This window comes from Protopterus annectens, chromosome 3.part0, assembly GCF_019279795.1.
Source record: "Protopterus annectens isolate FY-2018-M chromosome 3.part0, PAN1.0, whole genome shotgun sequence".
Lineage (NCBI taxonomy): Eukaryota > Metazoa > Chordata > Ceratodontiformes > Protopteridae > Protopterus > Protopterus annectens.
Window position 1 is genome coordinate 890,807,772 of NC_056731.1, and position 26,616 is coordinate 890,834,387.

Genomic DNA, 26,616 nt, shown 5'->3' on the forward strand with positions numbered 1-26,616 from the left:
TGGACTCTCCAAAAGCTCCAACCCTAAATAGTTGGTTGAAAATGCATTGCAGTTGCATATCATAATTTCTTAAACTTGTTACATTGAGCGAGTGAGGAAAGGGTAAACTTCTTAGATGGACTGGAATTACAATCTTATAATATGGCAATCCAGCATTGCAGTAATGCCAGTAATGTAAATGTACATGTTATGTCAAGATAGGAGACTGGGTAGCACATATTTAAATGTACCTTTTAACCCAAAAGGTTCATTTCTTGGTGGCATTTCAGGAAATCTTACCCGAGTCTAAAAAAGGAGAAAGTTTGACAGACTGTGTTAGTAACATGCAGTTGGCTTTTAGGAAAGATACAAAAAAACGCGAAGTGTAGAAAAACATGTATTAAGCTGAGTTAAATGTAATTATTTTTTCAGAAAAAACATGTAAAACCTCTGTGAAACTTGTGGTTGCTGTATTCAGTAAATCTTACAGCATGTAGAATGTCTAGAGTGAAAAAGGTACATAAGAATATGCAGGTTTTTTCTTTTTTACTAATCTGTAACTGCTCCTCGCATACATTTGCAGTGCGAATTTCCTGTCTAAAGATATTATACCTTATTGAATTGTACTTTAGCAATACAGTATGGAAATGGCAAACAGGATCCTTTCAGTAAAACTTTTAGTTGCTGGAAATGTGCAAACAAGCATGACAATTTCATTCAAAATCTAAACTACATAGGAAATATAGAACTTGGGAGTTTTTAACTTTATAGATCAACTGCTGACCAGCCAGAGTTAGATTTTTACTTCTAGAATGTGCACTGTAGATTTCTTATATTCAGAGATCATTTCTAAAACTTGCTGCCTGAGAAGATTCCTGCACCTGCTAAATGTTTTAAAAGCTAAAGGTAGACACACTATAGTATAAATTTACCTAGTGAAAGTAGCGATCAAGTAGTAGATAGCTTTTTTTTTTTTTTTTTTCATTCTTAAAATGCATGCGGATGTTTAAAGCCTTTGTTTTTTTTATTTCTCTGTGCAAACACTTAATGTATATTTAGTCTTGCCAAATCCATCACTTGATTCTATTCATTCTGAATAAAAATATTATTCAATTTAAAAAGTTTGTGGCTGGTAATTCATGTATTAGTATAAGGATATGAATGCTGAGGTGGTGACTTATGTGCATTTACACCATTCAAAGAGGGACTATTTTGGCTATAGCTAGTAAATAAGTATATTATGGCAGATTTATTTTAAGAGTAGACATTCTTTTTTTGTGCTGGATTAGTATAGCTGGTGGCTGCATGTCACAATAAAGACAAGAACAGGGCCATTGACACTAAAAAGGTATCCTTCTCCCTTAGGAAGCAGTGTGTGTGTGTGTGTGTGTGTGTGTGTGTGTGTGTGTGTGTGTGTGTGTGTGTGTGTGTGTGTGTGTGTGTGTGTGTGTGTGTGTGTGTGTGTGTGTGTGTGTGTGTGTGTGTGTGTGTGTGTGTGTGTGTGTGTGTGTGTGTCAACTTTCATGAGCACACAAGTGTGAGTTTTTATTCAAAAAGAATCTTCACCAAGCCTTACTTACTGTTAGTAAGATAGCACTAGAAAAAGCCAGTGTGAGTGAAATCCTGTAAGGCCTCTGAGTATAAGTCTACTCAGCAGCTTTTCAGTGTGAGGCTTATTTGGGCATGGCAGGTATCAGTCATAACCCAAGGCAGTGGTGTACATTTGCCATTTGCTCCTTAGTCCAATTACCCCCTCACATATTTAACTGATGCTCAGTGGTGCAGAACATGAGACAGTAGCCCCTGACTGAGCAATATTATTTTGCTGGCAGTGAGGGCAGATTAAAAGTCAATATTATGACAATATTATTTACTGCTGATACACTTTGTGATCTATGCATAATGCTTTACTCAAGGACACAGAAAGATTACCTCTAATAACAAGAAGCTATTTGCCTGTTATACGCAAAAACATTGTATAACAAATGATTTCTGTGTATAAAAGATTCATCTCGGGATTTTATTTATTGCAGCTACCCACCATGCCAGCTAACCTTCAGACCTCCTCTTATAGAATTTGAGCCCACATATTTACCGTGCTTGGGAAAGATAGTATGAGGGAAATGGTCATCAGGATGGCATCATCATTTAGGCAGCACCTGAGGATGTTTTGTGACCTTAACAGCAACCTGTAAATTAAGGAATTTGTCATGGATATAACCTCAGCCTCTGGTGACTGATGCAAGTACCTCCTCACAGAGTGGCACTGTGTCTTCCCCTAAACACACATGGGCTGTCATCACCACCTTTAGATCACCAACCCCACATCCTCTAAATCCATGACTACTGGGGCCTCTATTTGCAAGAGAACAAGTGGCTGACTGGAGACCACTATCTCCTACCCTTCTGTAAGGGCAGGCATAGGCCACTTACTCCCATCTTCCCTTGTCCAGCTCTTCCACTACTTGAGTTGCTATAAAAGCTTGGGTTGTCTGGCTTCATCTACCTTTGCCACAGAGCCAGGATATTTTTTTTTACTGATTTTATAATTAGAAGGCTTACTTTTACATACAAATAGTTACCTACAGGAAACATGCACATTTTACTTAACAGTATACATTGCAAATGTATCCACAGTGTCTTAGTCTAAAGATGTTTTAGCTGCTCTTATGCTACATAATAAAACATTCAGTTTTTAACTTTCTAAGCAAACAATTTTACCCAGTGAAAATTGAAAAGAAAGACATATACCACAATTCTGGCATGAAAAATTAAGATAAAGTGATGACTGGCTTGAAATATATGTGAAGAGTTAATACCAGCATAAAGCAAACACACAATGTATCTTACCATATTGGAATACATGAAACAGAATGATTCTGGTACACAAGAGACAAACAGAATATTTCCTGTCATAATAACATTGCAAAAAATAACTTTTTCAAATCTAAGTATAATAATAAAAATAACACAAGGCCCTAGACAAGAAGGCAGGTACAAAATTGCAACCAATGTGAAAAAAATGAAAATATCCACTGTTCCAAAGTTACTAATTAAAACTGTAAGCCTTAAAGTACATGATAATTACACAGCTATGTTAAAAAATGTGCCTTATGAAGTTTTAATTCGCAACCTTGGTGCAGCTTTTTCCAGTAGTTAGGCTACCAGGAATCAACGGCCACATTATACTTTTCTTTGACTGTGGGAAAATTGACAGTTTTGATACTATAATAGAAAGCAGATATCTCAGTACTGAGACATTGGGACTTTAATGTGAAGCAAATAGCACTGAAAATGAAATCAACATTTTATTACTGCTTAAAATAAGAGGACTGTACTATATGGGTTACTGTACAGTTTATTAATACCAGACAAGTTTGCATAAAAACCAGTCCATGACATGTAAAAAAAAAATCAGTTGATGACGAAGTCAATAGTTATTACACAGTGACTCAAATTCTATAAGTTGTAAACAACTGAGAAATGAGAATATATTTCCATATATGGCAGAACTGTGCCAAGTGCAGATTAACAGGACATCTGCAGTTCAGTAATATTCTGTCTGAGATGTATTTATTTTATTTATTTGTTTGTATTTGTTCTCCAATGTAGACCACTGATCTCTATGAACCCTTTTCAGAGACTTTATCAGAGTAACACAGTTAGCAGAAGCTGAGATATTCAAACCTTGCACCGATGGACTCCAGGAAACAGCTTCTTAATCCTCTAAGCCAACTGCCAGACAATAGAAATATTATGAGACAGCTTTGTGTGTGGCATGCATTCTGAACCATTCAGAAAAAGTTACTGTCAAGGATTTTACACTACAAATATGTAGTAAGTATTGCAGTGTCAAAGAAATCAGTTGCAAAGATGCCCCTGAACTGCAAACAGACGTATGTTTGCTAATTCCCTCCAAAAACAGGCATCTTTTCATGGTGGCAAAGCATCACAAAGTCCATAAATGTTGGCTAAAGGAAAATATTTTAGAAAATGCCATATGAAGAACATATTAAATGAGAGTGCACAAAAAGTATAATATAATAGTGCAAATGGTACATACAGGGTAGAGGGAAGCACACAATTAACTTGCCTCAAGATCACTGACATCTTCTGACCATAATTATGCCCAAAACTGACACAAAAGCTACTACCTGAACTAGTGAGTGAAGAAGTTTTGCCAGTATTCTCATGGAAAGAAACTCATGCTGGTAACAGGTTATGTCCTTTAAGTGTTAATCAATGATAACAGCATGTCTGCTGACCTGGGTACTGTCCCTTGGAGCATGTTTCCCTGACACTGAATAGAAAGGTACGAAGCAGTATGATAATGTTGATGAGCTTTCACATTTATTATACCAAAGGACAAAGCAGCCAAGCTCTGCTTGTACCAGTATTATGTACAATAGTCAAAACATCTGCCACTGATGAACACCAAAACAAGTATGATTAAATGAACCATCTCCAAAGAAGGATCAATGTCCAATACCATACCATGAGATGGCTGACTAAGGCTGTGCCTCTGGAAGTATGGATGACCAAACCTCTACCTGGTCACAGTGAATGGTGGTTTGTATACTCCAAAATGGATAGTAGGCTCGGTTGTTACACCAACACAGAGTGAAAACCACATTAATTTCTGACATGTGAAGGAATTCAGTAAGGATGGCTTAAATCACAGGGTAAAAGACAGTTATATAGAAGCAGTGTCACTCAGTTTACTGATTCCAGCCAGTATTCAAACCAAAAAACAGCCCCAGTAATACTACCAAAGTGCCAAAACAGACACCCCCAATCAGTGAGCATTTAAGAGATATTGTGAATTAGGAATAAGAGTTATGATAGCAATGACTAATGATGTATGGTGAAGGCCATGGATCTGTGAAGGTATGTTCAGTATTCCGAATAGTGGAAATGTTCAGCATACCAATAAGTCAAGAATGTGTCCTATAAGTTCTGTAGCATACAGGAATAAAGCCCTGATATGACCAACATGATTGGTGAGCTTTCATTGGATTGGATATTAATCAGGCCAGGGAAGGGGAGGGTGGGGGTGAGCAGCTGATGCTGATTCACCCAACTCCGAGAGAAGGAGGTGATCCAGTCAGATGCAGCACCTACACCTACTAAATAGAGAGGTGTACAACATGTTGCATAGGGGCTGTGGATTTTCTCGGCTCTGCCAAGCTGTGTTTGCATGGCATTCTTTATGGGTATGGTTAGGTTCTAAAAATGAAGTCTATCATCTCTGCTTTAATTGTAGCTGTACCACCATCAGCTTTTTTCCCAGTGATAGAGAATAAATGAGTGCATGGAGGCCACTAGCTAGGTGGCAAACATTTGAATAATAGAACATCATGCAAAAAATGCATGTTTAGAAAAGAAAAAATATATATACAAATAATTCCACAAATGAACATTGTTTCTGGGTTAGACTGCAACTGATTTACAGAATACTGACATTATAGCAGTAGTACGTTACTTAGTACAATTTAGCATTTAAGTCATAGCATTTATTTTATTACTGCATTAACAATAACATATAAGTACTACTGTCTTCATATACACTTATATATAAAGGACTACCTTTTGCTATAATCATGTACAAAAATATTTTAAAATTGTTTCCTGGACTGCAACTATTGCAGACTGGTAGCAGAGCACAGAAGTCTAAGTGTAAACTTACACTCAGGTGGTTGCAACTTCTATAACTTTCAAATAGCATGTAAAGCAAAAGTTACCTTTCAACCTGGTTGACTACATTTTTTATATTACAGAAAGAGTAAATTTATTTTAAATGTAAATAAATTTTATGAATACAAATGCCCTGGAACAATTAGTCAGAGTACACACTGGGGGAAATAATATCTTGGATCTTATCCTTACTAATATGGGAGCATCTTGCACCATCCCTTGTGTATCTTCATCACTTGTTAGGTCTGACCATAAAACAGTCTCCTTCAAAATAAAATTGAAACTAGAGAGCCCTTCAACCCCAAGGTACCTTAAGAAATTTCTTTAAGACAAACTACCTAATCCTAAGTGATACATTAGTAAGATTCAAATCCCCACCAAACCCAGTTAACTTTACTGAATACACAGAAAAGTACACCAACACACCGGACCAGCATGTAAACGTGCATAGATGCAGCCGTACCCTGTAGGAACAAATGCAGGGAAAATCCCAGTAAAACCCCACATGGTAAAGCCATAATATCAAGCTTTATAATAAAAGAAAACAAATTTTGACCAAAATTAAGAAGACTAATTTGCAGAATGTTAGAGCCAATGTCACTGAAATAAACAAACAACTCAGGAATGTTATAAAATCCAACAAAACCATGTTTGAGGCTAAAATAGCTACCAAAGCCAAATCACAATAAATCTTTTATTTATGTTCGTAATCTCAAAAGCACAATACAGCAATGCACTGAGCTGACTGTGAACGATGGTACCTACATGGAGGCTGAAGATATAGTGAACCTACTGGCTAATAATTTAGCTCTAACTTTACCCCTCTTTCCCCTCCATCTGTTCCTCAAGATATACATGAAACTGGCTCACCACCAGCTATAGCATATGACATTGATGCATCCTGATAATATCCATGGATGCATCTTAAATAGTATGAAGCACAATTTAACCACACCCTTAACAACACTGCTCAATCTCAGCCTCCATACAGGTTTTGTACCAAGTGAATTGAGAACAGTTATAGTCATTTTCCTGCATAAAACTTCCAGACTCTGCACCCTTCTCAATTTGGATTCATCAGCAAAATGGCACACAGGCAGGCTGAGCCCTGAATAGACAATGCTAGGATGAATAAAAATTAAATGTCCACATCCTAGCATAAATAACCCACCAAAAATAGAGAGGAATCAAGCTTATAGTGCTTTGTAAAAGTATGTAGTGAGTCAACATCAGGTATAGTACCTAATTTTTTTTTTTGAACAGAAATCTTACTCAAGCGTTAATAGCAAAACAAAAAAAAACAAAAAAAAAATGCTGGTCTCTGTGTCTTGACACGCTAATAAATAATAAGGCAAAAAGGAAAAAAAAATAAGTAAAAAAAAAAAAGAAGAAATTTAATGTCATTGTCAAGACACAGGGGAAGATCTCAAAGAAACCAGAAGGGAGCCACCACAATGATCTTGGGGGATTCCTTCTGAATCTTCAGTGGAAAAAGCATACAGCAACATTCTGGTACAAGGAAAAGAAAGGACGTCTGTCTTCCAGGCCTTCTTGCATGTGAGGGTCCCTGTGTCTGCCCCTTGTCCTTGTCACCTAGTTTTGTTTTTTTTTTTTGACAAGTAGGTAGTCTGTAGAGTAAGATTGTGCCATGACTCTATATTCCAAGCTAGCATAGGTAGTCTGCAAAGGGGTAATGACCTGGCTCTCCCTTGCTTGTTAATGGCATCTATTTTATTTGCTTGAATATATCCTTGGTATCCACTTTTCCTGAAACTGCCAAACCAAAGCAAGAAGCATCTGTGTGTGTTGAATGACTGCTTTGGAACAGGATAAGGGAAAGGGAAAATTTGGATTTAGGACCAAATTCACCAAATCAAATTATTTCTCTTCTTACATACCCCAGCATTGAGATTTGAAAAGACAAAGGATGTTGATGTTAGGGCCAAAGAGACTTCAGATGCCATTGCATCTTTTTCATGTGGAGCTTTGCCATGGGTATCATATGAATCATAAATACCATGAGACCCAAAATCCTATGTTCCCATATACAGACTTAAATCTGTGTGAAAAACCTTAGAAATAGATGTAAATTTAGATCTACTTTTCCTGTGAAGGAAAAACTCTTTGAACTGAGGCACCTGGCTGACACCCTAGGAATGCAACACTGTGTGTGTAGGAGTCAAACCAGATATTTGACTATAGCCTGAAATGAAAACTGGGGGGGGGGCTAGCCACTAAAAAAAACTGTTAGGTAGTCAAAAAAGGTAAAGCAGAAAACTAATAATATGATGCATACAATGAACAGGGATACGATAAGCATCTTTTAAATTAAACTTTAACAAGGAAGAATAGGTAACAGATTATGTAGTGAGATCATTTTGAACTTGTGCACTATTACAAACAGGTTTAGGAAAGAAAGATTCAGAACTAGCCACCAAGTATTTTCTTTCTTTGGCACTACAAGCATCCTTGAATAAAAACCTTTCTCAACCTGGGAAAGCGAACCTGGTTCTATCACTTCTTGTAACGTGATGAAGGACAGGTGGTCTGATGGATAAGGAATTACCACATGAAAAGGAGGGATTTCCTTACACTGCCATATGTTGCTTTGATAATGATCTTCAGAACTCTTTTGTCTGAAACTATATGCTGGGAGAATTTAAAATCTTTTGAAGATGTGCAGCAGGTAAGGGGTGATATATAGGATAATGGAACATACTCACAAGTGAGGAGAGTGTGTTGAGCAGATGGAAAGAGTACTTTGAGGGGCTGATGAATGAAGAGAATGAGAGGGAGAGAAGGTTGGACGGTGTGCAGATAGTGGCAGTGGAGTTTTTAACTAGATTGTTTGATGAAATCTTGGAAAGTGAGAGGATGCCTGAGGAATGGAGAAAAAGTGTTTTGGTACCAATTTTTAAGAAATAAGGGTGATGTGCAGAGATGTAGTAACTACAGATGGATTAAACTGGTCAGTCACAGCATGAAGTTATGGAAAAGAGTAGTGGAAGCTAGGTTAAGAAGGGACGTGATGATTAGTGATCAGCAGTATGGTTTCATGCCAGGGAAGAGCACTACAGATGTGGTTTGCTCTGAGAGTGTTGATGGAGAAGTACAGAGAAGGTCAGAAGGAGTTGCATTGTGTCTTTGTGGACTTAGAGAAAGCATATGACAGGGTGCCTAGAGAGGAGTTGTGGTATTGTATGAGGAAGTCGGGAGTGTCAGAGAAGTATGTAAGAGTGGTACAGGATATGTACAGAGGGTAGTGTGACAGTGGTGAGGTCTGCGGTGGGAGTGACAGATGCATTTCAGGTGGAGGTGGGATTACATCAAGGATCAGCTCTGAGCCCTTTCTTATTTGCAATGGTGATGGACAGGTTGACAGACGAGATCAGACAGGAGTCCCCGTGGACTATGATGTTTGCAGATGACATTGTGATCTGTAGTGAGAGTAGGGAACAGATGGAGGAGACCCTGGAGAGGTGGAGATATGCTCTAGAGAGAAGAGGAATGAAGGTCAGCAGGACTAAGACAGAATATATGTGTGTGAATGAGAGGGAGGATAGAGGAATGGTGAGGATGCAGGGAGTAGATTTTACAAAGGTGAATGAGTTTAAGTACTTGGGATCAACAATTCAGAGTAATGGTGAGTGTGGAAGAGAGGTGAAGAAGAGAGTACAGGCAGGATGGAGTGGGGGAGAAGAGTGTCAGGAGTGATTTGTGACAGACGAGTACCAGTAAGAGTGAAAGGAAATGTCTACAAGAGGGTAGTGAGACCAGCTATGTTATATGGGTTGGAGACAGTAGCATTGACAAAAAGGCAGGAGTCAGAGCTTGACGTGGCAGAGTTGAAGATGTTAAGATTTGCACTGGGTGTGACAAGGATGGACAGGATTAGGAATAAGTATATTAGAGGGTCAGCCCAGGTTAGAAGGTTTGGAGACAAAGCCAGAGAGGCAAGATTACGTTGGTTTGGACATGTGCTGAGGAGGGATGCAGAGTATATTGGGAAAAAGATGCTAAGGATGAAGCTGCCACATAACAGGAAAAAAGGAAGCCTAAGATAAGGTTTATGGATGTGGTGAGAGAGGACATGCAGGTGGTTGGTGTGACAGAGCCAAGATGCAGAGGACAGGAAGAAATGGAAGTTGATCTGCTGTGGTGACTCCTAATGGGAGCAGCCGAAAGAAGAAGAAGAAGAAGTTTTTGACATCCTTAGGAGGTTTTGAGAATGCAGCCAGGCAAAACTCATCAAAACAGTACAAATGAGATTGGAATTAACTAAATGCTTAACAGCAGTAGTATTAACTAAAGCTACAGCTGCTGGGCAGGACTGAGAACAGTGTATACAAACTTAAAAGACTGAGGGACTTTATACATTTATTTACATTTTTAGGAGCAGCTAGCAGACTATTAGGAAAGTTACAAGCAGTGACACACACACCCCCCAAAGCTGAGAGAACAGAAGGAATTGGTGAAGGTTCTGGAAATTCCTTCTGTCACAGCTCACAGTATTTTCTGAGAGACTGAGAAACCTCACTGATTTCCCACTGAAAACAATGGTACATTCTGGAAATAGTCTCAGAGAAAGAGAAATTGCCCCACAGGAAGAATCAAAAACTGAGAAGAAAACCTTGTATCTGTCCCTTCATCTTCCTGTCCAGATTCAAAATCTTGAAATTTCTACAGAAGAAAAGCTATTTATCTTTCTTTTACCAGAAACCAGCTTATAAGAAGGATCAATACTCTGGAAGAAGCCAGCTACAGTAAACTACTCTGCCTAAGTAACTTTGAGGAGGAGTAGATACATGTTTAGTTTCTCTTTAACATACAAAATGAGGCCAACAATTTTATTAATGGCAATGGCAGTTTCCCCAGGGATGAGCACAAAATTCTGACAAAACAGGGACGTCTTCACTGTTCCCTCTCCCAGAACTGCCCAGATTGTCTCTCTCTTGCCCACTGAGAGGACCCTAAGAGATGCAGAGGATGTGGCTAACCCCCAGTCCATAGTGACTGTGGGTGCTACAGGAAGCATAGCCTTCCATCAAAGTGGATCAACTACTATCCGTTGAAAATGCAAACATCAATTCACAAAGGATCAAAAAAACAAAATGTTTTTTTTTTTTTCAGGAGGGCAAGCCACCCTGCACCCTCATACTCCCTGCTAATTACATATACTAACTCTGACAGCGCACTGCAGTGAGGAAAGGGCATATACCCCAATCCCCACTGCACCTGGATCTCTTTGTGAAAAAGCTAGTACTTTTCAATCAGCTGATTTTTAATCCACTGTACCAGCTTTTCACACATAAATGTAAAAGCACATTCAGTGTAAGGTTCTGTACCAGTTCTAGAACAGAGTGATTTGAGGTAAAAGATACGTGGGCTGAGGGAAAGCTATAGCCACAGCAAAGTCACCCTCCTGAGGCTGAGGCAAATTCCTAGAATGCTGTGGTGACAAACGTTGTTTACTTAACTTTTTCTTTGTGGCTGGAAGGACCAAGCATGGGACTAGTAGTTTGTTCCATGGTCAAGTCAAAAATTATGCCTTTTTCCCAGGAAAACAAGCAGCAAATGCTGGTAAAAATTAAAGGTCTTAACAGCCACTTTTTTTCAGACCAAAAAAAAAAAAAACAGAGCAAAAGGCACTTAAATACTTTTTCCATCCCAGAAAGTAAAATAAATACAACTTTTCCACAAAAATGGTTTTCAATCACTTTAAACATTTTTTAAAGTGTCACGAAAAAGTAATCTCACATTTAAAAGTACAGTCAAGTCTCATAGCAGTCCATTAAAACACAAACTCCCAGCTTAAAAAGAACTTTCCTAAACAGGAAGGCACAATAAAACAGTTTTTTTAATGTGAAAGGTTTTTCCTTAAAGGAAACTTATCAGCCCAACAAAGGAGCAGACAGTCGATCCTCAGAGGACCCTCTCTTCAAAGACAGGAAAGCTTCAAATGGCTTGGCACCCAAATATGCCTTTTTAGTCAGCTCAACTCAGGCTGACTGACAGCTTGAGCACACAGAAGGTGCCCTGAAGCTTTGGAGGCTGGCTGGCTATTATATCCTTTGTAGGATATAACTCGTATAGCTAAAGCTACTGCAGCAGTGATCCATATAATGAATATATAGTTGTTATTACCAATGGAAGTGGTAGCATTCAAAATATTCACCTTGAGATCATTAGCATTAAAAAAGGGGAGAATAATAAAATAAAGATATGGTACAGCTTGCAATGACACTATAAGCAGGGAAGATGGGCAAATTGGATGATTCAAAATCTTTTAGACAAATTTAATTTCAATGTGGATCAAGAGTATTGTGTGGAATGTGTCTGTTGTAAGAATGTCATGCTATTACAATGCAACTGAAAAACTCCAATTTAGTGGTAGATTTCCAGCTGACATCTGGGTGGCTGTGGTGGTGCAGCAGTTAGCATTGTCACCTCACAGCAAGAGATTCTCCAGTTCAATTCTCAGCTGGGATGCCTTCTGTGCAGAGTCTGCATGTCCTCCCTGCAGTCATGTGGGTTTTCTTGTGGGTGCTCCGGTTTCTTCCCACATTCTAAAAGATATGCAGTAGGTGGCCGGAACACTCTAAATTGGCCATAGGTGACAGTGTGTGTGTGTGTGTGTGTGTGTGTGTGTGTGTGTGTGTGTGTGTGTGTGTGTGTGTGTGTGTGTGTGTGTGTGTGTGTTAGTGAGTGGTACGAATGAACTCCCATGGCAGGGCTAGCCACCAGACAGTGTAAACCTTGGTTCAAGATAATTGTCACTGCTGAAGTGACACCCCGACCCCATGTGAAAATGGGAAAAGGGGTTGAGGATGGATGGATGAGTGGATTTCCAGCTGATATCTCCATTAGAATCATCAGGAAACATAAAACCCAGCAGACTGCTGCAAGCAAATGAACATGTATTTGGCAAATAAACTGCTCAAACTACTATCAGAACTCAGCCAGATATTTGAGTTTACTTCAAAAATGTACTTAAATATGAAAAATGAATCCATGCTACAGAAAGATACTTACCAACTGGCTTTGCTATTAGTTTCCTCTAGCAAATGCCTTTTACAGAATGCCCATACTAACAACTGTATGCTTTGTTACCAGTTTAACCAATAAGCTGCAACAAAAGTATTCTGAACTGCAACGGTTGTCTGCTTAAAATCATTCTGTATTGCATGTCACATTTGTGTTTCTTACCTCTTTTTCTAGATAAGATCAAATCCTTTATCATTTGCATTACTATAATCCAAAGCAAGCCCAAAGACATTAGATAGAACACACTCCATGATGTCATAATTGTAAACCTAAAAAGCAAGCAGGAAATCATTTATTAAAAGCTAGTCTTCACAACGTTGTTAAATGTTGCATTTTCAAAAAAGGTTACTGACAGTTTTGTTTCTGAACATCTAAACTTTCTTCTGACTTTATAACACATAATTTTTATCACTTGCATTCAAGGATGAATTCCTCTGTAGCAGACCATTATACATGCTTCATCAACAACCACTACTCAGGAAGGACAACACAATATAATAACATCAGAAATTAGAAACTGCAGCTAAAATAGTTGAATGATTTCAAGCAGCTGGGATTACAGAATGCTTACCTATACATTCTGTTTAGGTTGCAATAATCTCCTTGCTAAATAGACTAATGTCAAATTCTGTACTTCTCAGAAAATAAATACTAAATGAAACAAAAACGCTAAACTTCAAGCACTATAGAATCTAAACTGTGTGTTGATAAAATCTCAAATAGGCGATCCAGTATATTACAAAAACTCTTTATTAAAACAATGAACAATTTTTTTTTATATTACAAAAACTATTAAAACAATGAATGATTTAGCACTTTCATCCACGCAATGCGGACTTCATCAGAATATGTTATTTACAGAAAGATGTTTAAATATCACTTTGTTTTGGCGCCAATGGGTCTTAGCCAATGAAATTTGTAAAAACTTTTAAAGTGATAGTTAATTCAATTGTCATTTACACTATGTACAATAGAAAAATTATACACATCTCCTTACAAAAATACTTAGTCTGTACATAGTTTAAACAAATGAAAATAATGCTAATAATAATGAATAATAAAAATCAATAAAAGTAATTCATATTTCTCCAGTTATCGAGCAAATGGATGGCGCAGTGGTGCAGCAGTAACATTGTTGCCTCACAGCAAGAGGTTCTTCGGTTCAATTCTCGGCTGGAGTGCCTTCTGTGTAGAGTCTGCATGTCCTCCCTGCGTTCGTGTGGGTTTCCACCGAGTGCTCTGGTTCCCTCTCAAGTTACAAGTCATGTGCCTGGAGCATTTCTCCCTGGGCCTCCACTAAAAACTGGCTTTGTTCCAAGGAGGACTTTCCCAGTTAATAAATGTTAAATAAATAAATAAAGTCTATGAAGGTCCTACCAATTCAAGTTAAGAGCTAGAAATATTTTGCCTGCTAATCTATAAAATAGTCTTTATACAGCTGGAAATTTGTCAGGCGTTTCTAACACTGCCTGCTACAGGTGGAAAACACAAAACAGTTATCTGTTAAGAAATGATTCAAAAGAGATTTGCACAGCACAGTTTTTAAAAGGCTCACTATGTGGCAAAAACTGAAAAGTTTATTTTTTACTCTACAATTTGTATGTACCTGACTGCAGAGATGAAGAAATTTTAAGGTAAATAAAAATATCAAAAAACACTGACAGCCAGCACACAACTGGAGCAAATATCTTTTTTAATATACAAAAACCGACTGGTTTTGGCCACAGGCCTTTTTCAATGTATAACACATCAATACATCTCACATTTTATATATCCAAACATAATGAAATAATTAAAGGTTTACCTTCATAAGCTCGAATCACACTTGTGTGAGTATTCATATATTCGCATCGAAAAAACGAAACTGGAAACAGCGACAGTTGTTAATGTTCGAAAAGCAGCAAATCGAACAGCAGATTCGCTGAGTTTCAAACATAAATGTTGACAATAAAATTAGATAAATTGTAATGCAGGGGGGCTTGGAATGCAGGGGGGCAAGCCCCCCTGTACCCCCCATGTGGGGGGCTGCACTCCCACACCCCCCTACTTTATTATTCTAACTCCGAGATCACACTACAGCGGTGAAAGGAACCATTTCTAACTCCCCACTATAGTGCAATCTACCCCAGAATGTCGAATGTGCAATGAGCGAATCTGACTGTGCATTCGCTCATTGCACATTCGAACCTTCTTCCGTTTGACGTTTGCAAACCTTGCAAACTGTCTTTCAAACAATTGTCAGTCGCCCATGTGCAATACGCACATGTAAAGGTAAACCTAATTAAATCCCGTTAAACAATTATTACAAATGTTCATTAAGACCAGGTGGAAACAATCCCCCCAATTTCACTATCCAGGACTTTTCCTTTTTATTTAAAACATTATGCCAGCCACCTTTCATTGATCTGTGTCCCAGCACTCTATCAATAATAATAAATTTGAAAACAGCTGTCTTGTGTATGATAGTATGCTTATATAAGGCATTAGCCAGATATTTATTTCTAATGCTACTTAAATGTTCTGAAATTCACAATTGTAATGGTCTGAAACACTCATGGATTTTTAGATATGATACAACAACACTGGGACATTCTATTAACAGATGACAGGCTGCGTGAGCTATTAGGTCAGAGATGTTTATTTTCTTTTCGGAAAGGGAAAACTTTAAGTAGATACTTAAGCCATTATAAACATTTTTACCCTCAATATATTCTGTGCAAACTCCATAGATGGTACACAAGTGGCTGGTTGTTACCCCTGTGGCCATTGTTCTTTTTGTAAATTCATTTGTTCAACCAAGGAATTTTCAAGTAAGAACACAGCTAGGGTTTTTTTATTAGAATGTTTGGCAACTGTAACAGCAATTGGGCTATATATCTGGCAGTCTGCTCTTGCACAGCTTTTTATGTGGGTCAAACTTCCAGACCATTAAAATTGTCCAACACTTGAACTTATAGTAATATGTGTATTGCATAATAAAGCTTAATCTTTGGTTGAGAAGAAACAATGTCTCCTTTCTATCTAGCTAACACAGCATGGTCTAGTTCACTGACTAGCAGAGAGATTATAAATCAAGATAAGGCTCATACAGTTATTGTTATGTAATGTACGCTTCTCATGTGTCTTGCTGTCTGCAGAACTTGAAAGGTAGGTAGCCAAAAGGAGTGAGTGAGCGTATAGCTGGGATTCAGAATACAAAATCAATAGTCATAGGTTTGTTTAAAATGTAAAACTAAAAAGCATGAAACCAATGCTCTAGCTAGGCATGTTTTGTTGAAAGGTACTAGGCACAGTTTTGAGTTCCTAGTTTTAGAATTGATACATACTTCTATGAGATTAGGGAACATTGGTAACTTTACAGAGAAGGAGGAGTGTAAGTGGATTATCAGACTGCAGGCAAATGTTGGACATGGCCTCAATGAAAGAGTTACTTTAAAACCCTTTCTTAGGGACCGTGCATTAAAACACAATTGATTTATAATGGTTTAACACAATTTATTTGATAATGTTTCCTTGTTTTTTAACAACTATTCTCATGCTGTTTAATATTTAATATTTATTCAGTGATTATATTTATATTTATTGCGTTTTATTATCAGACAGAAGTTAAATTTTTTTATATATTATGCAGAGTTTGCTTCTTATATGCATTTAAATTGTGACTAAGTGGTCATTGGTGCATGTGATCAAGCTCTTGAGTATTTTAATGAGACAGTTTCCTGTGTTTTTATTCAAGTCTGATGAAGCGTCCCTAGTAGACGTGAAAGCGCTTACTATTCTCTAATAAAGGATTTTTAACTAAAGGATCTCTATTTAACCTGGAAGAATTTTTTATTTAGACTGGTTGGCTTTGATTGTCGTGGAGTGCCTGCACCTTTGTTTGATATTTGGCTTTTGTTGGTACAGCAGGTACTTTACCCTTAGAGGATTCTGTTTTTTCTACATCATAAATGAAGCTAAGTAACTTTAACTTATAAAGAAACTAGCTATCATGCACATAGATGTTAACTCTCTGGCTGCACTTTTCAAAATGGCACCAAAGCTAACACGTGCTTGGTATCTATATGCACACACAGACCTTGGAAATGCTACTTAAAGGTACAGCACACCTGTTATTCTACATCCTCCCTCTTTGAGAAATGAGTCAGGCATTGTCATTGGTATTAATAAATATGCAACTTACCCAGGAATAATTTTCATCATGCAGTTTTACAAAGCTAGGTACATATATATACAACTATGTCCAAGTTTCTGTGTATTTCACACTAGGCATTGAAATGCGAACATATCGAGTGACATAAAATTTGGGATCTGTTTTAGTAACTGGAATTGTCTCTGCTGACTGTTCAATCTTAGGAACCTTGGAACCATCTGTCAGAAAATTATCAGGAGTCAAGACATGTTCTGAAACAGGAATATTATCTAGGTTGCTCTGAGAGTTAGAGTCTTTATCACAATGCTGCAATATCGGTTCTGCTACAGGAAGATGATGTCTGTGATTTCTTCTGTACTCCACATCCTTGGATTTAACAAACTAGGATCTCGGCTCTGCAAATATACTAGTTACTTGACCAATCCAGTCGAAACCTTTCACTGTCTGTATCCTCACTTTCTCTCCTTCTTTCAATGGACAAAGAAATCTGCTCGATTTGTCATAGCTTGTCCTTTGAAAAGAACGCTTTTTAAATAACTGGGCTCTAATGACTTTGTTGTGTTTAGCTTTAGGCCTCAATAAATTAGAACTGATAGGCAATGTTGTTCTGGTTTGCCTGGATAGAAGTCTGTGAGCAGGTGAACCAAGTATTTTGTCATGGGGTATGTTTCTGAGACTGAGTAAATTCAAAAAACATTGGTATTATCAGACTTTGACTTCTCAAGTAATTGCTTTACACTATGTACTGCACGTTCAGCAAGTCCATTTGATTGCGGATACTCTGAACTACTAGTAACATGTGCGAAGTCCCACTCTCTTGCAAATTTCTGAAACAATTGACTGGTAAATTGGGTACCATTAAGATGAAACACAAGTCCACAATGCTGTAGAAACACACAAAATCCTTTATTCTTTAAAATAAAATATCCTGTTAGCGCTTTTGTTTAAACAAGGTGTTAAACTTAATCAGACAAGTGTTAGTCTCACATTCACTTCCTTTATAAACTTCCTTTATTGTTGATCGGTTAAACAACTCATTAATATTAATAAAACTTAAGAACACATCACATATGCATACACATGAGCACCTATTCATTCTGAATACCTCTGCCTACTACTACTTGTAATTATTAAATATATAACTAAATTCTGAGTAACTGAAATAAAATTAATTTAAAATCTTGTACAAACAGTTTAAGATCAGTGTTAAAAACTTTTCTAATAGACTTTTTTGTGTATATAAACTGGGTTTTGACATCAAAAAGCTGCATGTGCTTTCAGTAACTTAACATCTCATAAAAACATTTCTTAAAACTCAACTACACCTGTTTCATAAATATGTGCAAATGCAATAATTTAAATATAACAAATCTTTAAAAATATATTAAAAAAATCTTGCATCAAAGGAGAAAACCTTATAACAGGCAAAATGTGTATGTATAAATAAATTTTAACTTGCTGGTACTGCCTTCACTTTTTTCCTTTCAAGAGCTTTTAACTTCAACACAGGGGCTATTGAACTACACTCATTCAAACCTGGCCAACTATCTGCCTGTAAGCAGATTTGCCACCTGAGTTCTTTTATCTCTAAAAGTAGTCCCTATGGCTTGTTGTCCTGTATGAGTACTGAATCTATAGCCATGAAACTAAACTTGTGTTCACTGTTACAATTAATGTGTTTAGCCAAGGCATTATTCTGATTTAGTTTCTTTATAGCATATTCATGCTCATAAATTCTCTGCCAGAGTTTTTTTTCCATTTTCCCAATGTAGAAACACTGGCAGGAAGAGCAGTATGCCAAATAGACTACTGCTTTAGAACAACAATTATATTTACTATTCACGTAGTATTTTGTGTCCCTCACTGTGAAACTGTTAGCTACTTGAACCTTGTGGCACCAGGAACATGCCCCACACTTGGTCATTCCTTGTCCACCTAGTAACTCAGTTGCCTGCTTTGTTTTAAGTAAGTCTTTGAAATTGGGCCCTTTCCTACATATAATCATGGGTTTATGCCCTACATATTGTCTCAGTAGGAATCTTCCAATAATATTGGCCAGTTTTTTTCAAAGATTGATCTTAAAGCTTGGGCCTTCTTACTGTAAGTAATAACTAGTGCTTTAGCAAAATCTGATGAAACTTCTCATTTCATTAGAACTAAAAATCTGACAACTAGACTCATAAAACACTGCATCTGTGTGAAAGTCTATTAATTCTACAGATTATCTAGTATTGGCTTGAAATGACCATTTGGTCTTTTGATTTTAACTTCTTCCACCAATTCCTCAATAAGTTTCACTGGGTAGGCCCTTCTAAGGAACATGGAATGCAAAAAATCGCACTCATCAAGATAGTCTTCAAAAGAGGTGGTCATCCGAGTAGCTTGAACTAATTGGCCCTTGATGACCAGCATCTTTTGATGAAACAGATGTGAGCTACTAAAATGAAGGAAGGAACTGGAGTATGTGCTCATGTGTATGCATATGTGATGTGGTCTTAAGTTTTATTAATATTAATGAGTTGTTTAACCAATCAACGATAAAGGAAATTTATAAACGAAGTGAATGTGAGTCTAACACTTGTCTGATGAAGTTTAACACTTTGTTTAAATGAAAGCGCTAACAGGATATTTTATTTTAAAGAATAAAGGATTGTGTGCGTTTCTACAGCATCATGGATTTGTCTTTCATCTTACCTTGCTTACAGTAGAGTCCGTGAACTGCCATTTTTACTTTATTCAGTTGCGAGTGTTTCTTGTGTTTCTTTTGAAATTGGGTACCATTGTCAGAGATTAATTTCTGTGGACTGCCATGGACTGAGAAATAGCATTTCAACTTAGTAATGACTGTAGTAGAAGTTAGATTAGATATTAGATCGAACTCAAACCAATTCAAATAAGAGTACTAAGTAATGTTTATTGTTCCACTTGAATATGTCAGTAGCTACTATTTTTCAAGGTAGTTCAGGATTTGACTTAGCTTAAGTGGTTCTTCTTGCAAATGCTGTTTAGTACTATTACATACTGAACAGAAAGAAAATACTCTATCAAAGTCTTTCGCTAGAGAAGTCCAAAATACAAGTCCTCTTCCCCTTCTCTTAGTAGATTCAGAACCTGGGTGACCACTATGCAAATTCTGGATATATTCTTGGAGTAAGGAAGCAGGAACAACAAGTTTAGGAACTTTGAAAATAATGCCATCTTCCATCAACAACTCATCTATGTAAGGAAAGGAAAGTTGCACATCGGGTGATACACTAGACTGCTTTGCAGGCCATCCAACACTGATGTAGTGATTCAGCTTTTGTAAAACTGGATCACTTATTGTATGACCTCATAGCTCATCAAGTCTTGTGGTAGAAAAATTACGCACTTCCATAACATCAAAGTCAAAATTCTCTGCGTCGAGCTTTTCCTTTGTAGTTCTGGGAGAGCTGGGATCTGGATAAGGTATCAGCCAGATAAAAAAGTTTGCCTTTCGTACAGACCATTTTGAACTTGTACTTTTGCAATTTAAGCATCATTCTTTGTAATCATGCTGGAGCTGAATGCATAGGCATCGTTAAAATAGTAACCAAAGATTGATGATCAGTTTAAATCTGGATATCTCGACCATTGATATAATCATGAAACTTGGCACATGCAGACACTATTGTCAAAAGTCCCTTCTAAATTTGAGCATACTGCATCTCAGTCTGGGTAAGTGTTCTAGATGTGTAGGCTACTGGCCTATCTTCTTGAAAAATAACTGCACCTAAAGCAAATTTACTGGTTTGTTGACATTGTAGTACCTTAATGTTGCTGGGGTAGCAATTTTCTGCTTAAGAACTTCAAATGCTTTCTGGTGCTGTTCTAGCCATGACCATGTAACATTTTTACATGTGAGCTCTCTCAGAGGTGCTGTCAGTTCACTGTAGTCTGGTATAAACCTGCCTAAATATTTGACCATACCAAGAAAATGTAGAGCTTGCATATTATCAGGTGCTAGCATTTCAATAATGGCTGCTTGCTTGGACGGGTCTGGTCTCAAGCCAATACTTGTAAATAAATGACCTATATATGTAACTCCTGGTAGTCTGAACTTGCACTTCAGAGGATTGAGCTTTACGTTCACTTGACATGCTCTCTCTAGAACTCTCCAAAGATTTCTGTCATGCTCTACTTCGCCATTGCCTCCGACCAATAAATCATCTACTATTATGGCACAAGTATAACCTGAAAAAATTTGATCCATTGCATGCTGAAAGATGTCACTTCCAGAATTTATTCCAAATGGCATCCTGAGGAATCTATATCTTCCAAATGGGGTACTGAATGTAGTCAGTAGTGAAGATTTGTGATCAAGCATCACTTGCCAGAATGAACTCTTTGCATCCAAGACAGAAAAAAAACACTGGCATTCGGTATCAGGGCTGTGACTTCTTTGACTGTACACATAGGATGATGTGGTCTCTTCAATGCTTTGTTCAAATCTCTTGGGTCAATGCATATTCTGATTTCATCTGAGCCTTTTTCTGAGCTACTACCATGGACGACACCCATTTGGTAGGTTCTGTAACTGGACAAATTACACCTTGTTGCACCATTTTATCCAACTGAACTTTAACTTTATGCTGCATAGCTATGGGAACTCTTCTTGCTGGTCTGACCACTGGACTGATCTCTGGGTCTAGTTTCATAGAATATACCACTGGAAGTTTGCCCAACTTGTCATTGAAAACATCAGCATATTCTGAAAAAAATAGTGTTAGTGAAGCTGGAACTAGGACACATGCTTATTTGATGAACTTTTTTGGTAAAAGAAAGCAGATTCATTCTCAAACTGTCCCTGAGTTCCAATAGTGACTGTACAGGTCTTCAAACTACATAAAATAATAGGCTAGAACAGTTCTTTGCCACATATCATGAAAGCACTACTGAGCCTTCAGTTTGAATTTCTTCACCTCCAAGTTTCACACAACTAGTCACATTTAGTTGTTAACCAGCTCTGGCCTTTGCATAAGTATCTGCAGACATAACATTACACTTTGAACCAGTGTCTATCATGAGCTTGGTGGATGTACCATTGATCCAAACAGTATAAAACGCTTCATTTCTTGCCAACAAATCTACTGCATCAGTCTTTTCACCAATCACTGATACACCATCTACATAGGAAGCAGAATGTTGCAGGTTTACTTGATCAACTCCCTTTTCTGAGTGACCCATCTTTGTAACTGTGTTAGTTATATTTGATTTACAAAATCTTTGAAAAGGGTTCCATTTCTTACATTTGTGGCATTGCTGACAAAATGCTATGCACTTTTCTCTTTTGGATTCATGGTTGGCACCACAATTGCAACAGTTAACAATAAAGCTTAATTTGGGTTTTGCTGATTCACCTTTATACTATACAGAACAGCATCTTTTCTGTACTGGATAACCTTAGTTCTGCACTGAGCATGCTCCTTTAACCAAACTGGTCATGGAATTTTCTAGAAGACTACAGGTTTTATCTGGAAGTCCCACAGGGGCTGCTGCTGTGATGTGCTTAGGCCTGCTTTTGCCTGTCACATGCTGCATGCTGTCTACATTAGCTCTGGAGCCAATTGAAACCATGCTCTTATCAATAGCAATCACACTTGTGTGCCTTTCTGTAACTTCATGGATCTGACAAATCTCAATGGCTTTGCTCAGCATCATGTCACTGTCACAAAGCAAAATCTTTCTCACAGCAGCATTATTAATACCACAGGCGAGTCTTTCCTTTATTAACTCATCTTTTAAATCACCAAACTTACACATGTTAGCTTTGTTTCTTAGGTCAGTAATGTAAGCTGCAAAAGTTTCCCCTTGCTTTTGCTCTCTTGTGTAAAACAAATGCCTCTCTAATGTAACATTAGTCTGGGGGTTAAACATTTCTCTGAATTTGCACGTCAAACACTCGGGGTCTTCCCTTGATTCAGCCTGCACAATATGATGAGTTTCTCCTTCACCTTCATACACTGTGGTGCATATACAAATGAACGCTCCCTTTCAATGGCTTCTGACCCTGCTAAGTTTAGCAAAATGAATGCCCTGGTGCATGCATCTTTAGCAGAATAAGCTGCTTGTATAAATATATCATACTCTTGTTCAAATATTCTCCAGTTCTCTGCAATATTCTGATCAAATACTAGTGGTTGTGGCTTGCAAAATCATCTCCCATATTAACATATCTTAGTGAAGACTTTTGCAAATATACATGAACACAAACACTTATGCATACACATGTGCCTGAAATTTATGCCAGTACTTGCAATAGCACAATAAGCTTCTGTATAACTGAACTTTATGAAATAAGTCTCCTGGGCACTGTAATACTCTGAAATCACTTTACTGCAAAAGTCACTTGCCTTGAAACTATTTTACTGTACGAGCCATTTATCTTGAAATTATTTGACTGTGAAAGTCATTTATCATTATTTTAAGACACCTTTCAAATAACTGCATAAGGCAAATAAACTAGGCAAATGAAGCTGACAGCAAGAAACATTTCGAAGCAACTGTACTTTACAAATAAACTATTTCAAAGTAATTGCAGTTTGCGAATAAACTGTTTTGAATGAGTTATACTTTGCAAATGAACTGAGCAGAAAAAGCTCAGAGTGAGAAACACTTCGAAATAATTGCATTTTGTGAATAACAGTACATTTTATTTTATTTAATTTTTATTTATTTTATTTTACATTTGTTAACCGGGAGAGTCCAACTGGATATATGTCCATTTTCAGTGGAGGCCCGGGCAGTAACATCATTAACAAGAGAAAGACATGTTAACCAAAAGGTTCAATAAACAATATGAGTGCATAATCTTTATGCTTCTTATAGAAGTACAGTACATATAAAATAGTGAGCAAACCAAAGAGTGTATTTGCCAACATTCACAGGCTACATTAATATATACATGTTATAAAGGTGTTTAAACAAGTTTAGAAGGTGTTTCGTTGGTTTGAGGCCAGGGCTGTTTGGCAGTGACTGTTGTTGGCTTGTACACCCGAAGGGAACAAGCTACAATGGATGTATTGCAAAATGGAATGCAAATGGACAGTAATAATGCAATTTCGAGCGGAGAGGATACAGCAGTGAGAGAAGGCAACATAACTCAGCTTGTGATGTTACTTACCCAAAAGGTGACACAATTACAAGATACTGTGGAACATATTAAACCCCAGTCTGGTCAAAAAATGGGTTGCACTGACAATGTAAATCCAAGTATTAACAATACGTGTGAACATTCACTTCTGGGAATTTTTTCGTCTGGTGCACCAGCTTTTACGCAGACTTCTGTTCCATGTGGACAAGTAAATCAAACGAACAAGTCAAACTTCCATGTGTGGAATTTGCAGGACTGGTTAAATGTGGACTATGTAAATTTTAACGATAGCAATTCGCTTTCATCCAATTTTCGTATCGGAAGTGGACTTTATGATTTTGAGACTTTATTATTGAAGGTACGTAACCTTCAATCAGACAAAGCATTTTTAAAGGAATCATTAAAATGTAAATGAATGCTTAAGGGACGAAGGGTATTTAAATTCCCTAACAGCCTGGTTAAGGGCCAGAAAGAATGTAATATGTTAACTGAAATGTTTGATCGCCATGGGTTTGAACTCATGGAGTTCATTATTAAAATTAATAATGATGAAATTGATACATTTTTAGTTGAAATAGAGAAAATTAATAATGACATTATAAACGATCCACAGTGTCACACATACAGTGTACGGTATGAGGGTGTGTTTGAATATTTTAAAAAATAAACTGAAGTTAATAAGAAAAGGAAAAAGGGCAAGTTACTAAGGGATGAAACTGAGTATAGAAAAATATTGTCTATTCTTTACCTAAATCATATTATGAACAAGATGACAAGGTCACATACAACAATAAGAAGAGGGAAAGAAGTGTTGGTGAGAATATGAATGAGAGATTAGGTAGTGAAATATTTGAGGAAGATGATTTGAACAATTATGACCAGGAGTATCCCCCGCTGAGAAGATCAGAGAGACTCCAAAATAGGAACAACAATCCAAGCAATAATAACAATAATAACAGTACTTTTTAGGACAAAGGGGGGGAAAGGACAGAACCCCAGGGGTCAGAGATGGAGGAGAAGGAACTACCAGAATTGAACACTGTAGTGGTAGTAACTGAAAAAGAAGAGATTCAATGTAGTCATGGGGGTAAACTTCATAGCTATGGAGGTTTCAATATGTGTAAATATTCTGATGAAGTAATCAACTTGGATTATTTCTCACTGTTAAAAAAGGGGATGAAATTTGCTCCCAGGAAAAAGAAGGATATTTCCAAAACATTAACTGAATTAAAAATTTTCACTAGGAAGTTGAATTTTAGCATTATTTTTAAGAATCAGACTGATAGGATGTCTAATGGGAGGAGTAAAAACATTTTAAAGAAAAGGATTGTTTACAACCCCCCTCCACCCCACAATAGCAGTTTATGAAGACACTTGCACTCAAGAAATTTACAAATTACATAAGGACAGTAAGAAAAGTATCTATAACTTGTCCCAGGGTGAGATCAATTTATTAAAGGAGTTAAGAACTAACAGAGAAGTAAGGGTAATAAAGCCTGACAAAGCGGGTGGTATAGTATTGGTGAATAGGATGGACTACAATTGTAGCATTCTAGCCATGGTGCACAATGAGGAGAAATATCAGGTGGTCTCAAGAAATGAGATAAATATAGCCCAAAGGAAGATCCAGCTCATGATTGAGGATAGTTTGTTCCAAGGTAATATTAATGAGATAGTGTTTAATTTCTTAGTTAATGAAAATCCTGTCATACCAACTGTATTCGGAATTCCCAAAGTGCATAAGAATATTGAGGGACCTCCATATAGGCTAATAATTTAATCTAGATTTAGTATGACCTATACCTTAGGAGTGTTTGTCGATAGATTGGTAAAAAATGCAATGATACCTATCCCAAATATTTTAGAAGACTCTTGGGAATTTTTATCACATATAAATAATGATATTTACATGGATGAATGTAGTTTTTCTACCATCAACGTATGTGATTTATTCACGTCTATTCTCCAGGGTCTAGGGTTGGAGTTTTCTATGAAGCCTTGCATGAAACTACAACACTAAATAATACATTGATAAACTTCGTTATGATGTTAATGGATAGTATATTGAAAAATACGTTTTTTTTTCTTTAAGGGGGAATATTTTTGGCAAACGCAAGGTATTGCTATGGGCACAAGTTGTGCACCGGTTTTTGCCAACTTGGTCATGTATAGTTGGGAAAAACAATACATTTTTAATAGTGAATTCAGGAATGAATATTCTATCTATTTAAGATTTTTGGAGGACATATTCATTTTGTGGAAGAAGGATCGTGTGGGGGGAAGATTTTGTGAATATCTTAACAGGGTTTGTGAGTACTTCAGGTTCACCTCCTCACATAATAATAATAATATAATAAATTACTTGGACATGTTAATTTGGAAAGATATAGAAGAGAAATGTTTTTCCTCTACTATATATAGGAAATCAACATTTTCTAATGACTATTTGGACTAAAACCAATAACAAATTAGTCAAAAGACTAAAAAAACTGAAAAAAGAAAATAAAATACTTTTCTCAACCAAACTGATGAACTGAAATCCTGTTTATTGCACAAAACTAACACAACTAAGCGCTTTTGCCTGTATTAGATATAGGCTTCTTCAGAGTTGTCTTAGCATAATTAAACACTGTTT

General features: G+C 37.0%; 1 protein-coding gene across 1 annotated transcript in view; it reads right to left on the reverse strand.

The window, feature by feature from the left end:
• RETREG1 (reticulophagy regulator 1) overlaps positions 1-26,616 on the reverse strand; it is a 1,271,534-nt gene that overhangs the window by 1,056,681 nt on the left and 188,237 nt on the right. Inside the window, exon 2 of the mRNA XM_044065221.1 lies at positions 12,880-12,986. Coding sequence (XP_043921156.1) covers positions 12,880-12,986 — 107 coding nt within the window. The remainder of the gene's footprint in view (positions 1-12,879; positions 12,987-26,616) is intronic.